Genomic DNA, 15,770 nt, shown 5'->3' on the forward strand with positions numbered 1-15,770 from the left:
CTGAGGCCATTTCAGATTTAACTAGAATTTGATCTCCTTGATGGAGAATCCCGTGGAAAATTACCCAACTCTATTCTAGGAACCCAAGGTCAAGATGCCCTAGTTAGCCTATTCTAGCTTCTGTTAAACTGTCACTTGTGCAAACCTCCCCCTCCAGCTAACCACTTAGCATCTGTAAAATTGCTTGCTTACGTGAAGCCCCCGCAGCTTCCGAGGGTGAGGCCAGGACGTGGTTTCTGGCTTCCAAAACCCCCGAGCTCCAAACACTTGGTGCTACACTTAGGGTGCAAAGAATACTTGAGTGTAGTCCCGGCTGACTGGAATACTTTCAATTGCCTATAAACTGTGTCTGAGTGTTCATCTCTGGTGGGCTCCCTGTAACAAGTTAATTATATATATATACACTAATTCACTTTTTTTAGGTTGAAAAATACTCTAAGTGGTATTCAAAAATATAATGCAAGCCGGGAGTCGTGGTGCATACTTTTAGTCCCAATGCTTGGGAGGCAGAGGCAGGGGGATCTCTGTGAGTTTGAGGCCAGCCTAGTCTAGAGAGCTCAAGGACAGCCAAGGCTACACAGAGAAACTCTGTCTCAAAAACTTAAAAAGTTTGCATGGGGGTCTTCCATTTTGTCTCCTCAGTGGCTATTCTAACCTGTATTCCTGCCTGTGGTATTGCAAGTGTTCCCTTTTCTCCACTTCCCCATCAACACGGTTATAATAGCTAGTCTCATAGAAATGGTATCTCATTGTGGTTTCAATTTGCACTTCCGTGATGATTAATGATGAAGCACTTTTCCCATATGCCTATGGCCAATTACATGTCTTTTGGGGAGAAATGACTATTCTCAAAAATCCTTTGCCCATTGTTTGGGGTCTGGGTTTAAAGGTGTGCACCACCACACCAGCAGATGTCAGTTTTGAGGTGTTAGGGATCAAACCCAGAGCATTGCACATAGCGGGAATGGAGCAAGAACTCTATTAATGAGCTACCCTTTACCTAGTTTTTAATCAGATAATTTTGTTGCCGTTAAGCTGGGTAAAGTCTTTATATATTTTGGATATTAACATCATGATAGATATATGATTTGCAAATACTTTTCCCCATTCCATAGGTGTCTCTTCATTCTAATAATTGTCTTTTTCTAGTTTGAAGTAGTTACAATTGTCTTGTTTTTGGTTTTGTTGTTTCCATACTTTGGAGATAATTAAACAAACAAACGACTGGGATTGGGACTTGGTAGCTCACTGTTTAATCCCAGCACTGGGGAGGCAGAGGCAGGTGGATCTTTGTGAGTTCAAGGCCAGCCTGGTCTACAGAGCAAGTTCCAGGACAGGCTCCAAAGCTACACAGAGAAACCCTGTCTCAAAAAAACCAACAACAAGCCGGGCGGTGGTGGCGCACGCCTTTAATCCCAGCACTCGGGAGGCAGAGCCAGGCGGATCGCTGTGAGTTCGAGGCCAGCCTGGGCTACCAAGTGAGTTCCAGGAAAGGCGCAAAGCTACACAGAGAAACCCTGTCTCGAAAAACCAAAAAAAAAAAAAAAAAAAAAAAAAAAAAAAAAAACCAACAACAACAAAAAACCTCCTGGGCTTTGGGCATGATGGTACATGCCGTTAATCTCAGCATTTGGCAGGCAGAGGCCAGCCTAGTCTACACAGAGAGTTCCAGGATAGCTATGACTATACAGTGAGATTCTCTCTAAAAAATTAATAATAGTAGTAATAATAAACTACTGTTGGAGCTGGAGAGATGGCCCAGTGTTTAAGAGTAAATACTGCTTTTCTGAAGCACCAAGTTCTACTCCCAACACCCACATGGGGTGGCTCAGTCACTTACAACTCCAGATCCAAGGAGATTTGATGCTTCTGGTTTCCATGGGCACCTGTATGCATATATGTGCACACATGCACATGAGCACAAGCACATATACACACACTCACAGAGTTTAAAATAATGAAAATTTAAACATATGTATGTGTGTGTGTTTATATATGTTGGAGCCAGGTATGACTGTCACTCTTCTGTAATCCCAGAACTCAGGGTCCCCAAAGATTACCAGTGCCCCCAATCAGCAGGAAGTAGTCTAGAAAACTATGCCCACATTCCCAAAATATTGGTTATAAATGTTTGTCATTGTTTAGGGGGGTTGGTTACAAGTTGTTATTGGTAATAGTCAGGAAAAAAAGCTAAACAAAGGAGATTAGATTCAGGGATCTCATTCTAAAAAGAAAAAGGGGGATATAGAAATAAGATAAAAGGATAGATTATTGAATTTACTTTAATCCAAAAAACAGCTATTCATCTCAGGATATTTTACATTGCTATGGATTTTAGCTTATTGATACAAATTTAAAGTTATTTCTGTTATGCTGCATGTATATTTCTACTCTTGTTTAGGATATCATGCTTATACAGCTCATTTAGAAAAGGTAATATATAATTAAGAAATACAGAATAATAGTCATCTATAATAGCAAACTTATAGTCATGTTAGGTATGTTTTCAAGGTCACACAGAGATATGCTTCAGATAGATAGGCAATCATCAAACACTTCACAGACCTACAGAATATAGCATTTAAAATGTTTTAATAACTTAGACTTTTCTTGACAGTGAGACACATCTGCTCCTGGCAGTACCAATTACTTCAAAGAGGATGAGGGCACTGAAGAAACTCCATATGGAGTTTTCTTTATGGCAAAAACTAGCCATGTAGGCAAAGAAACTGCCCTTGCCTCAACTGCTGACAGTTACTGTCCAAACTGGACCAACAGTACACAAGAAAGGTGACTGCCAAACTTTGTCAAGACAAAGTAAAACAGTCCTTCAAAATTCCCTACTTCACAGGAAAGTCTGTCAGATATGCTAGGCCTGTAGGCCAGAGCTGGATTCCCCAACATTACAGAGGAACTTGGGGTGACTGTCCAGGCAGCCTGATGTCCCTGTCATTAGGTAACATTTCATCCTTCTGGGGTCTTTGATGGAGTTGAAGACTAAATAGTTATAATTATAGTTTTCCTTAGTTATGATAGAAAGTAAATTAGGGGGATGGAGAGATGGCTCAGAGGTTAAGAGCACTGGCTGTTCTTCCAGAGGTCCTGAGTTCAATTCCCAGCAACCACATGGTGGCTCACAACCATCAATAATAAGATCTGGTGCCCTCTTCTGGTGTGCAGGCAGAACATTGTATACATAATAAATAAAATAAATGTTTGAAAAAAAAAAGTAAATTAAATACCAAACTTTAGACTCACCAAGATAATATAGATAATTAAGTATTTTCTCTAATTTTGCCAAATGTAAATGGATTGGATATTGTTACTGTAATTCTTGCTCAATAACTTTTTGTCATATATAGTTTTACTATATTAAGGCTAAAACCTTTCCTTTTAATTACACAAAAAAGGGAAAATGCTGAACAATCCTTTTCTACACTATGAATATGTATTACTCTCATTGGTTAATGAAAACCTGATATGCTGGTAGCTGAGCAGGAAGTTAGGTGGGAAAGCCACACTGAAAATGATGGGAAGGAGAAGGGAGCCAGGACAAATACCAGCCAGCCACTGGGGAAGTAAGATGCTAGAGGACAAGTAAAGCCACAAGCCACGTGGCAATACATAGATTAATAGAAATGGGTTAATTTAAATGTAAGAGCTAGTTAATAATAAGCCTGAGCTATTGGCCGGGTATTTATATTCATATATAAGCCTCTGCATGTTTATTTGGGACTGGGCAGTCAGGATGGGAAACGTCTGATTACATTATAGTGTAGCTAGAGTTTTCCTGCCTGGCCCACAGTCAGGACAAATCTCTATCACCTGCCAGTCCCACAGCCTCTCAGACCCAACCAAGTAAACACAGAGACTTATATTGCTTACAAACTGTATGGCTGTGGCAGGCTTCTTGCTAACTGTTCTTACAGCTTAAATTAATCCATTTCCATTAATCTATACCTTGCCACGTAACTCGTGGCTTACCGGCATCTTCACATGCTGTTTCTCATCATGGCAGCTGGCAGTGTCTCTCTGACTCAGCCTTCCACTTCCCAGCTTTATTCTCCTCCTTGTCCCGCCTACACTTCCTGCCTAGCCAATGGCCAATCAGTGTTTTATTTTTTGACTAATCAGAGCAACACATTTGCCATACAGACCATCCCACAGCATTATAGCTCTAGTTTCTTCAGCTAAATATCTTAAGACATTATTTCTAGACTTCTCACTACCACATCCTCCTCTGTTCATCCTGTAATGGTTTAGATCAAGAAGTTAGAAAATCAGCCAGGCATAGTGGTACATACCTTTAATCCCAGCACTCAGGAGGAGGCAGAAGTGTAGATGAAATATTCTGTCTTCTGCCAGTTTAGCTCTGTCCTGCCAGCCAGCTCTCAAGTAACTACATGGAGACTTCTTATTAATTATAAATGCTTGGCTGATAGCTTAGGCTTGTTACTAACTAGCTCTTACATCTTAAATTAATCCATATTTCTTTCTTTCTTTTTTTTTTTTTTTTGTTTTTCAAGACAGGTTTCTCTGTGTTATTTTGGTGCCTGTCCTGTATCTCACTCTGTAGACCAGGCTGGCCTCAAACCCACAGAGATCCACCTGGCTCTGCCTCCCGAGTGCTGGGATTAAAGGTGTGTGCCACCACCACCAGGCTAATCCATATTTCTTATCTATGTTCTAACATGTGGTGTACCTTCTTCAGCATGGCATGTTCATCTTCTCCCCCACATCTCCTGGCTACTCTGCCCTTCTTCTTTCCAACATTCTCTCAGTCTGGCTCTCCCACCTAACCTCTTCCTGCCTAGCTATTGGCCAATTAGCCCTTTATTTAAACCAATGAGAGCAACACATATTCACAGTATACAAAAGGATTATGCTACAGTATTTCCCCCTTTTGTCTAATTAAAAAGAAAGGTTAGGTAGCTCAGTAAGTAGAGCATGAGACTCTTAATCTGAGGGTCATGGGTTTGAGCCCCATGTTGGGTACCAGATGTTGCATTTATCTAATTATTCTTTATCAATAAAAAATCTGGAGTCAGATATCAGGTTAAAAACCTGAATGAGCCAGGCAGTGGTGGCGCACGCCTTTAATCCCAGCACTCGGGAGGCAGAGCCAGGTGGATCACTGTGAGTTCGAGGCCAGCCTGGGCTACCAAGTGAGTTCCAGGAAGGGCACAAAGCTACACAGAGAAACCCTGTCTCGAAAAACCAAAAAAAAAAAAAAAAACCTGAATGATCAGAGAAGTGGAGGAGAAGCAACCAGTGACCTCCTATCTCTTCTGTCCCTCCATCCCAAAAGACTGAGATCCTCTCCAAACCTTGCCTTACTACTTCCTATCTCTCTATCTGTCCTCAGTCCTCTGAAACCTCTATGATTAATTTTGGTCAGCTGGTAGCTAGCTCCACCCTCTGATTCAAAGCTAGCTTTATTGTCAGAATGTGATCAAAATATCTCACAACATAGAAGCAAGCAGATATCTGTGAATTTGAAGAGCTCCTGATCTATATAGTGAGTTCCAGGTCAGCCTAAGGTACACAGTGAGACCCTGTCTCCAAAAAAAGTCAGAAAAATGTCTAAAACAAAGCCATAGGGTGACATACTCACATAATGAGCACTTTTGTCCATTTTTATTTCTTACTTTCTTCTTGCAGGGTTAGGGTTCAGTCCCAGAGTCTTGTACATGCTAGGCAAGGCTATATACCTCTGAACTGTGAACTGTTGTCCCAGTCCTAAAGCTCTTGAACTACACTTGTTGTAGCGTTCAGGCAGCCATATGACATTCCATTAGCTCCATGGGCTTCACAGCCACCTACAACATCATACTCTTCCAATCCGAAGTTGGTGAAACCACATTTTTCATATCCCATACTTACTTATGGAGTTGGTTTCATGGATTTAAATGGGTAGGGGTTTTCTTCCTGTTCTATTTTTTCTACGCTCATCCAGCCTTCCTTATCCCAACATGCGTTAGGTTCTTCATTTTCTTTTCCATTTAAGCATGAACCTTAAGAACATTATAAGTATGAAACTTCCCCTAGAGTGCTAAGTACAAGAATCTAGCACATGGCAAGCCTTTGGTAAACATGTGCAGTATTTCTGACTATCATTATCCTGACATTCAGTGCAGTGTCTGTGCCTGACTAGACCTTCAGTGATTATTCATTAATCAATCAATCAATGACTAGATCAAAGATTTATTCATTGGTAAAGTGAATGAATGCCCTCATATATGGAATCTAAGGATTTATAATTTTACAAGACATATATATATATATATTATACACACACACACACACACACATATATATATATATGTTCAAGGTAGAGCTTCTCTGTGTAACAGCCCTGGCTGACCTGGAACTCACTCTGTAGACAAGGCTGGCCTCGAACTCACAGAGATCTGCTTGCCTCTGCCTCCTGAGTACTGGGATTAAAGGCATGTGCCACTACTGCCCAACGATTTATGTATTTTTCAAACTTTTTTTTTTTTTTTTTGGTTTTTCGAGACAGGGTTTCTCTGTGTAGCTTTGCGCCTTTCCTGGAACTCACTTGGTAGCCCAGGCTGGCCTCAAACTCACAGGGATCCGCCTGGCTCTGCCTCCCGAGTGCTGGGATTAAAGGCGTGTGCCACCACCGCCCGGCTCGATTTATGTATTTTTATTTCATGTGTATGAGTGTTTCCCCATGTGTAGGTATGTGCAGCACATGTATGGATGGTGTCTACAGAGACCAGAAAAGTATACTGGATCCTCTGGAACTGGAGTTACAGATGGTTGTGAGCTGCTATGTGGGTACTGGGAGCCAAACAGGCCTTCTGCAAGAACAGCAAATGCTTTTAACAGCTGAACCATTTCTCAAGCCCCAGATTTATAACTTTTATATTATCTTTTTGTTGTTGTTTTTTCGAGACAGGGTTTCTCTGTGCAGTTTTGGAGCCTGTCCTGGATCTCGCTCTGTAGACCAGGCTGGCCTCGAACTCACAGAGATCTGTCTGGCTCTGACTCCCGAGTGCTAGGATTAAAGGCATGTGCCACCCCTGGCCAGCATATTACCCATTTTTTACAGACAAGGAAACTGAGGCCACTTAGCTGGAAAGTGGTAGAACCAGGGCTGGAACTCCGCAACTCCCACTTGTGTGACTGGCTTCTCCCTTCTGTGCTTCCTCACATGTGTGTTCAAATCAAGAGGGCCAGTGGAGTCAGAATGAAAGCTGTAAGGCTTCCCAAGGTTGTGTGTCCCAGCCCTGGACAAGTTGCTCCTTCTGTTGTGACCCTGGGACACAGGATGTGGACGGGGCCCAGCAATGAGGAGCGGAGTGCTGAAAGCTTCCCTTCTTTCCTCCCCTCTGGGCCTCTCATGTTTCCTGCCCTAAACTCTGCTCTGCTATTTTTCCCAAGGAACTAACAGCATGGTGTGTCCCTAAGGAGATGGTTTTGGGGCCAGGGAGCCAAGCCAGGGAGGTGACTCCATTGCTAGCCAAGACAGGGGTCAGTGGACTCAGGGGCCCAGAGAGTGGGTATAAGAATGAGGAGATCTGCAGGAGACTTGTGGTTACCACTCTGCCACTCCTGTGAGTAAAAAACAACAGAAGTCTTAGGAGCGGGACATGGTGGCACACACCTTTAATCCTAGTACTAGGGAGGCAGAGGCAGGTGGATCTCAGTGAGCTCAAGGCCAGCCTGGTCTACACTGAGTGTTCCAGGACAGCCAGTGCTACACTGTGAGGAACACACACACACACACACACACACACACACACACACACACACACACACACACACTGGGGAAAAAAGCCCCCCCACACACACACCAATAGTCCTCACATTGCCTATTCTTAGGACAATTTGAGGCACAATAATGACAATAGCTAATGTCTGCTGAGTGCCTTCTTTGTACCACTCACTCTACTAGGTTGAGTGTCTTTTGAAATCTCGCAGCTCGCTTTATAAAATAGGCAATTCATATGTTGTTTCCCCCGCCACTGTTCTTTTTTATTTCCTTCTGTCCTTCATTTACTTCCCTTCTGTCTCAAATGAGGAACTGAGCTGAACCAAGTGGTACACACCTCAGTCCTAAAACGCTGAGGACTAACCTCGGGTACATGGTGAGTCGTAGGGCAGCCTGGCCACATGACAGTACCTACTTCTTGTTTAAGGCTGTAACTTTTTCTTAAGATTTATTTTTGTTTATATGTATATGTGTGTGCATGCACACTTATATATATGTATTCACATATGTGTACGGGTATCCACAGAAGCCAGAAGAGGGGTTCAGATGCCCTGGAGCTGGAATCATAGGTGCTTGTTACCACCTGACGTGGGTGCTGGGAACTGAACTCGGGTCCTCTGCAAGGGCAGCAAGCACTCTAAACGGCTGAGCTCTTTCTGCAGCCCCCAAGGCCTATAACTGACAGAAGACAAAACTGAAGTCTGAAACTACACAGCCTTTAAATCCTTCAGAGCTGGGGACTCTGGAGAGGAGAGTATGAACTATGGAAAAGAATAGAAACCCTGGGTTGTTTGTGTGTGTGTGTGTGTTGGAGGGGTATGTCTTTGTGTGCACATGAGCATCCAAATGCAAACATACACATGTGCTGTGGGTACATGTGTGTTGTGTGTATTCATGTAGAGGCCACAGGTTGATGTCTGGTGTCTTCCTCTGTCTCTCTCTCCACCTTATGTTTTGAGACAGGGTCTCTCTCACTGAACCTGGAACTCAAAGATTCAGCTAGGCCGGCCGCCCAGCAAGCTCCAGGGATCTGCCAAGCTCTCCCTCACCAGCACTGGGATCACAGTCAGGTACTGCTGTACTCTGATATTTATGTGGGTGCTGGGGATCAAAACTCAGGTCCTCACGCTTGTGTGCTAAGTACATTACCAATGAGTCATCTCCAAAGCCCCAAAATGTTCTCTTCTCTTTGAGCAAGAATGTAGTACGTAAATATGCAGCTTCCTATGACTGTGGCCAGCCGTGGTGCTGGAGAGGAGAGTTCTCCAAAGAGGCCATTGCCCTGATCTGAAGGTTGGGGTGGAAGGTCTGTTACCACTCCCGGGGGTCAGATTGGATCCTTAGAGTTGGATGAAGGGGCTGTAAAGTCTGGGTTGTTCCTTTGAGAAAAAGAGCTCCAGGGCAGGCTGGGGTGGGAAAGAAAGCTTCAGGGCTGTCTAGCCAGAGCTATGACCATTCACTCAAAGCCTAGCCCTTCAACAGGAAGAGCTCTGTGGCTCAGGTGATCCTCCACTGGCACTAAGGCAAGAAGAACTTTCCAAGAAACAAGAGATACCCAACCCAGGAAATAAGTCCTCGGGGCAGCCAATGCCACCTGTGACCCCTGGGTGCTGTCACTCTGCCTGTGGGTCTCTAGCCGGCTTGTTCCTACACTGCTCTCTCTGTATCCATAGCTGTCTCCTTGGCCTCACCAGCACCTTCCTCTGGGCTCCTTCTCCACTCACACACCCGGCCTCTGTCTGCTGTGGCAGCTCTTTTGTTTACTTCCAGAGCTCCCAGCCTCACTACTAGCCAAACACAACGAAGCCAAGCCAGAGAGAACTCAGTTCCAGACTCAGTCTGGCCCCTCTGGGACAGGTAATGGCCTCCAAACCAAGGAGGCAGCTCAAAAGGAGGTTGCCTCCTGCACTGGGCTCTTGCTTCAGGTTCTGACAACCCAAAGGGGAAGGACACAAGACCTGCCCATTGTTGGGCAGGGATCCCTACTCTTGAGACAGCTTTGGCTGGGAGCCCTGGGAATCAAAGACCCAGCTGGAGAGAGGTGGGGAAAATTTTGAGGCCCTCTGGGTAAGAACCAGAGAGTTGGACTTCTCCTGGTTCTTGTGTCTCTCCTTAGCCAGGTAGAATCTGGCCTTGAGCTCCACTCTGGGATCCAGGTGCCTAAATTTCCCCACCAGAGGACTGTCTTCTCCAAAAGTTCATGTCCCATACCTCCCCAAAGATTCTAGAAGAAAACGAAGTGAGCATTTACTGTGGGCCAAATTCCAATCAGGAAGCACTGTGAGGATGCGCCTGGCATTTTCTGTCTGTCTGAAGTCAGCAGGGAGATGGGTGATTCGTGTGTAACTATGTACTTATACAATGTGAAATGTAAAGAGAGGACTCCACTTCTGACTCTGGAGCTGAGTGGACAGTGAGGTGCTGTGATCACACAGCAGCCATGGGGTCCCAGGCCAGATCATGCCAGATCAATGGTTAGTGGCAGAAATGAGGTGCCACCATGGGGATGAAGAGACCCTTGGCAGCCCAAATTCCTCAGTGGAAAAAAGCAGATGGCCCCTTCAGTGAGGCTCAGTCAACTCTATGATTATGGAAGAGTGGGGAACTCAAGATTGGGCAAACGCTGGGAAAGGAAGTGGAGATGATTTGAAAGGAAATCAAGCCTCCTCCCCTCTCTTAAGGCTTCATTTTGGAGACAATGAACTAAGTTAAGGAATGTAAAACTCTAGCTCTTTGCTAGGCCCCAATGGAGCAGAAGGAGCTGGGGACCAATAGGCCTTTGGAAGGATCGGGAATGGGGTTAGAGGTGAGCCCTGGCCCTGACTGCCTTTCTGCTTCAGTTCCCAGGAGTGGGGGTGGGGTCCAAGCCTGAGAAACAGTTTATACCTGAAGCAACCTACCTTCTCTCTCAGGGTCAGCAATTCTTTAAGGGGTCTAGGTCCCCTGGAGTAAACAAGAAATCTGCCACAACTTTAGGCATGAAGATTCAGCTTTTTATCTCATCAATGTACATTTTAGTCTAACAGTCTAATGGGCTCATACTCTTCACCCCCTACCCAAGTCCTTTCCCCTTCTCAACCAGCCCAGGCAATGAGCATCTCATCTGCCCTAGGGGTGGAAAGTCACCAGGCACAAAGGTGACTCAAAGAGGGGATGGCACTGTGGCTGTCCCATGAAGTACTTAGGATAGCACCAGCTCCTGCGGAGAGTCTGAAAATGAGGAAGCCCCGGGCAGGAGAGGTGGTGAACTGAGTCTCATTCAGGAACTCCTCTCCTGGGTCTCAGTCCCACTCAAGAGTCTGTTCTTTGGGCCTGTCGCTGCCTGTCAGAGGAGCAGAAGGGCAGGGACCTTCAGATGGGGGACTCATTATTCCAGATCACACCCAGAGTGTATGCCTGCTGAACTCTCCTTTCCTGCAGGCTGTCGGGATACTTCCGGCCGCCGCTTCCCAACCCCTCTGTGATTCCAGGAGCGTGTGGAGGGGTTCTCTCTGGATGTGCCAGCCTGGAAGACAGAGGGCCAGTGCTGCTACCTGCAGCCACAAGATTCCACGACCATGTCCTCGTACTGTTTGTACACCACGTTGTTGGCAGAGTCAATGAAGAGGATGCTAATGGGGCTCAGCCGTGTGGGCACACAACAGGTGGGTGGTGTGGATTCAGGGTCCATAGAATTCATCAGGGTCTGGATGACTGCATGGTTTGTGGGCTCCAAGTGGGAGCGCAAGGGGAACTCGCATAGTCCTTCGCAGTGGAAGGCTTCATACTCAAGGGGTGCAATGATCCAGTCGTCCCAGCCCATGTCCTTGAAGTTGACATGCAAAGCCTTGCGACTGCAGCGAGCCTTGAGGTTCTTGCTGGGTCGCTTGCCCTGGCGATTGGCCAGTGGGGCCCGCCGTTTCCGCCTCTGGCTGAACAGGTATTCATACACAGTCTTGTCATCCTGGCCAGAGCGGGCCTTGATCTCGTTAAAGAACAGGTCCCGTTTCTTAGTACGACCAAACACCAGGAACAGGGCCTTCTCGTGGACCTGTCGGGCAGCGCGTTCAAAGCCCAGGCCGCGGAGGTCCACAGCACGGCCCCGTTCCCAGGCCTCCAGCTCCAGGCACAGCTGCGCTGAGTTCTTAAAATTTCGGAAGAGTTTCCAGATGTCGAACACCTCCCAGCCAGACCCATCCAGGCCTGGCACGGAGCGCACATCCAGCAAGGCTGCCGGCTGCCGACCGCTGGGGCAGCTGGACAGCTTCAGCTGGGCAACCCGCCCGCTACTGGGGACGGCTGGCTTGGCCATGTCCAAGGGCTTCTTCCGCAAGATCCGCAGTTCAGCCCCCAACAGCCCATCCTTCTCCAGAGCACTGATGTCAAACACGTACCTCTGCTTCCTGACCACAGGGCCTCGGTCATCTGGAGAAAATAGCCAGACGTCAATTCCTGTCACCTCACCACTGCAGCCTGCCACCTCTGGGCCTCCAGGGAGGACCTAGCTCTCTCCCACTCAAAAGAGATTTCTCTAACCTTTTCCCCACTATGGAGGAAGTCAACACCCAAACCACCAAGATCCCTTTTCCAAATGAAGGTAGGTGTGCCACTTCGTAGGATCTGAGTGCTCCCGCGGCTCGTGTTGAGGATATGTACATCAGCCTTATAACTGCCTTCTGGTGTTCTATGGACAACCATGGACATCCTATCCATGGTCCAGCATGATTACCTCCCATATGTAAGACAGGTGGTATGTGCATTTAAATTACCCACTTTTCCAGAGGAGGAAACAACCCCAGAGTAAATTCGGGGATTCATTCCCTGTCATCTAGCTAGGGGAAAAGAGAAATAGAACCGTAACCTAGAACTTTAATACTCCTTTCTGAGCTTCTTCCGCCTTAAGAATCTCAGCGTTCTTGTTTCGGGCAAGGCACAGAGTTGGGAAGTAAATGATTTAGGTAATACAGCAAATTAATAACAAAGCAAGTCTGTAACTCAACTTCCCTAGTTCCCAGTCTAACAATTTTGTGTACATGAGTGTTCCAGTTTGTGTGTGTGTGTGTGTGTGTGTGTGTGTGTGTGTGTGAGTGTGTGTATGTGCAATTGGGTTCATGGTTGAGTATAAGGTAATATATATGCTATTGGCATATGTAAGTACAGTTGGGATTCTATGAATACTTGAAAAATGATGCTGTGTGTGTGTGTGTGTGTGTGCATATATGTGATTCATTAACCATATGTATAAAATATAAGGTTTTGTGTGTGTGTGTGTGTGTGTGTGTGTGTGTGTGTGAAACTCAGTGGTATCTCTGAATCAGCATGCCCTCCTTCCTAAATGCCAACATGCCATCAGGGAATATTCAAATATTGCTCTAGAAGGTAACTAATTAGGCCTTTAAACTCTCCATCTCCCCCTCCCCAAGCTCCCTTAGTGCTGGGGGGACACAAGGACTTATTTTATGAGCCCTAGAGGGGTCACAGCTTTCCCTGGCTGGGCAGGCAGCCAGGCCACCTCCCCCACCTCTGCCAGACCTGCTGCCTCTGTACCTCCCCCACCCCCTGTCATTCCCCTACAGACCAGCTCTAATGAGGAGCCTCTCCCACTCTCTGGCCCCTCCCCCACCCTGCCAGCCAAAGTCCCAAGACTCAGAACCAGAGCCTGTGAACTTCAAGGCACCTCACCAGCTGCCCAGCTAGCTCCGCACTGTGGCGAACCTGAGGCTCTGAGAAAGGAAGGGATTTGCTGAGAACACACAGCATGTCGAGAGGAAGAGTTGAGCCAGTAACACTAGGTGGGCAGACCTCCCGAGAAGCAAGCCAGTATTCTCCCAGTTACTGATGAAAACGGCGTGTATTAGGAGAGGACGAGAGGCGTTCATGTTTGAAGCTCTTGGACATCACCCAGTCCAATGCCCGTGTAGCATACATACAGGAAAACATACCCCAGGGGAAAGGAGCTTTCCAGGGTTACAGTGTGAGTTAGACCCTGGGTCCGCTGTGACTCCAAGATGACACGCTTTCGGTCTTCACAGATCCTACCCCTTTGCCCCCTCTCTGAGGGTAAAGTGGAAGACCCACAGGGACCTAAGGTTGCTTTCTCTCTGCTCTCTGAGGGAAACCTAGGGCGTAGAAATGTTAGCGTTGCAACCCACGCAAAGGTATGACCCAGTACTCAAGAGTGGATCTTGGATTCTAGTATCCAGCTGGCACATCTTAGCTCCTTTGGTGCCCATTCTGCACCTTGCAGAAGTTGGGCTTGGTGATCCCTAGGTGCCCCTAGTACTGGACTTGGTATGTATGAGATAAGTTCCAGACTCCCACCCTAGGCTGGATACACGCACTGTCCCCCACCTGCACACTCCAGGACTTTGGAACTCCTGGGTCTGTGCAAACGCCCCTCCCTGCCACCCCACCCCCTCACCTTGCCCTTTGTCAATAAAGCTGGTGATGGTGTTGGCCAGGCCAGCCTCCAACTTCACGCTGCTGTTGCGTCCCTTTCTGTCAGCATCGGACAGCGTCCTGTACAGCGAGAGCATGTATTCATGGGGTGTGATGGGGGGTGGGCGGAACGGCTCCTTGGGCTCTCGAGGGGTCCCAGGCTCCCTGGTCTTCTTCAGCAGGAAGGAACTGGGGGCAGATCCTGCTTTTGAGGATGCTTTGCCCCCAGGAAGCTGTCCTTTTGGGGTTACAGTCCGTGCTGCAGCCTGCCTAGTTTGGGGAGGGGGTCCTGGCTTGGTTTCAGGCCCACCAGATCTGGGGGGCATCTTTCTGGGTTCATCCTTCTTGGGCTGTGTCTGCCCAGAGCTTCCCTTTGCCCTGGCATTGGTGGTCCCCCCACCATAGCTGTGACCCCCTGGCCTAAAGATGTTCCGGGCCAGGGGTGGCCTCTCCTTGGCCTCTGCTTTGGCCAACCCTGGCCTGGCCCCTGGGGGTCTCTGACCTAAGTCGGGGGCACCCAACACAGTGCAGATGAGTTCCAGGTCCAGCCAAGCCAGGTGCCAAAGCAAAAAAGTGAGGAGTTTGGGGAGTCTCATCCTCTGGCCAGCCGCTGACTGACACCACGGAGAAAGGCAGCGGCAGCGAAGGTGTCTCTGGCTTGGCAGGAAAAACCATGAAAGGAGTGGGTCTTCAGGAGCAGCGGGGGCGGCAGCAGCAGGAGCGGCAGCAGGCAGGGCTTTCTCCTCAGTCTGAGCGTCTTGAAGTCCGCCGGGCGTGTGTCTGTATCCAGTCCCATAGTGGAAACGCTCCCGTGTCCAGACGTGCACCGTCTCCAGTCAGCAGCTGAAAATAACTCGTTCTTGAAAGGAGAAAGCCGACCGCCCCCTTTCTCCCGCACAACTGACTGAGGGCTTGAAGGAGGCTTGTATAAGGCTGAGGGATTTTTCCAAGAAGGAAGAATGGCGTAATGCTGCCTGTGCGCTCCAGTTTTTTTTTCCCTCTAATTTTGAATCCTTTCCAGTGAAAATACTTGCACACACACACACACACACACACACACACACACACACACAAACCTGCAGGTGCTCAGAAAAATCTTTTACAAACCTGAACTCAGGAATTGGAAACGGAATTCCAACCCAAACCAATTTAATTACTCTCTGATGTCATGCTGTCTAAATTCATTTAAGTGCGATATATTTATGTGAAAAAAATCACCGCTGCCCTTTGGAGGCCATGGCTCACGGGGGCTCTTGGCTCAGAGCCCCACAGCGGGACTCAGGCTTAGGGGGCCTCCCCATCCCAGAGCAGACTCAGGGGTCTTCACCTCCACCTCGTGCAGCAGCCCAGCCCACCACCCTGAACGGAGATGCTGAGGAGTGTGTTGCAGGGAATCTGCAGGCACTAAGCATACGAGCTAAGTTTTCAGTGAAGTCCTGGGATTGTCTATAAAGCAGTTTCAATCCCTCTGTCTAGTCTGGGACCTGGTGTGTGTGTGTGTGTGTGTGTGTGTGTGTGTGTGTGTGTGTGTGTGTGTTGTTGGGGGGCAGCACAGATGGCAGCATTTACCCATAGTTTCTTTTATTTTAATAAACTTGTGACCCAGAAACAGAAA

The 15,770-nt window shown here is 47.3% G+C and overlaps 1 protein-coding gene across 1 annotated transcript; it reads right to left on the minus strand.

Moving 5' to 3' along the window:
* Positions 1-10,715: 10,715 nt before the first annotated feature.
* Positions 10,716-15,181, minus strand: Gdf5 (growth differentiation factor 5). Its single transcript, XM_052723898.1, has 2 exons — positions 14,139-15,181; positions 10,716-12,142 (listed from the first exon to the last, which is right to left on the minus strand). Exons 1-2 carry the CDS (start codon positions 14,749-14,751, stop codon positions 11,268-11,270), a joined length of 1,488 nt encoding a protein of 495 aa, XP_052579858.1. The 5' UTR covers positions 14,752-15,181; the 3' UTR covers positions 10,716-11,267.
* Between the last annotated feature and the right edge of the window lie 589 nt (positions 15,182-15,770).

Source organism: Peromyscus californicus, unplaced genomic scaffold, assembly GCF_007827085.1.
Source record: "Peromyscus californicus insignis strain IS unplaced genomic scaffold, ASM782708v3 Scaffold_7__1_contigs__length_154581171, whole genome shotgun sequence".
NCBI classification, from domain to species: Eukaryota; Metazoa; Chordata; class Mammalia; order Rodentia; family Cricetidae; genus Peromyscus; species Peromyscus californicus.

Bases quoted from the DNA above. Each gene is read 5' to 3' on its own strand.
- Gdf5 (XM_052723898.1), bottom strand. From the start codon at position 14,751: ATGAGACTCCCCAAACTCCTCACTTTTTTGCTTTGGCACCTGGCTTGG. The intron at 12,143-14,138 runs GTGAGGGGGTGG...TATTTTCTCCAG, and splicing joins CTTTATTGACAAAGGGCAAG to ATGACCGAGGCCCTGTGGTC.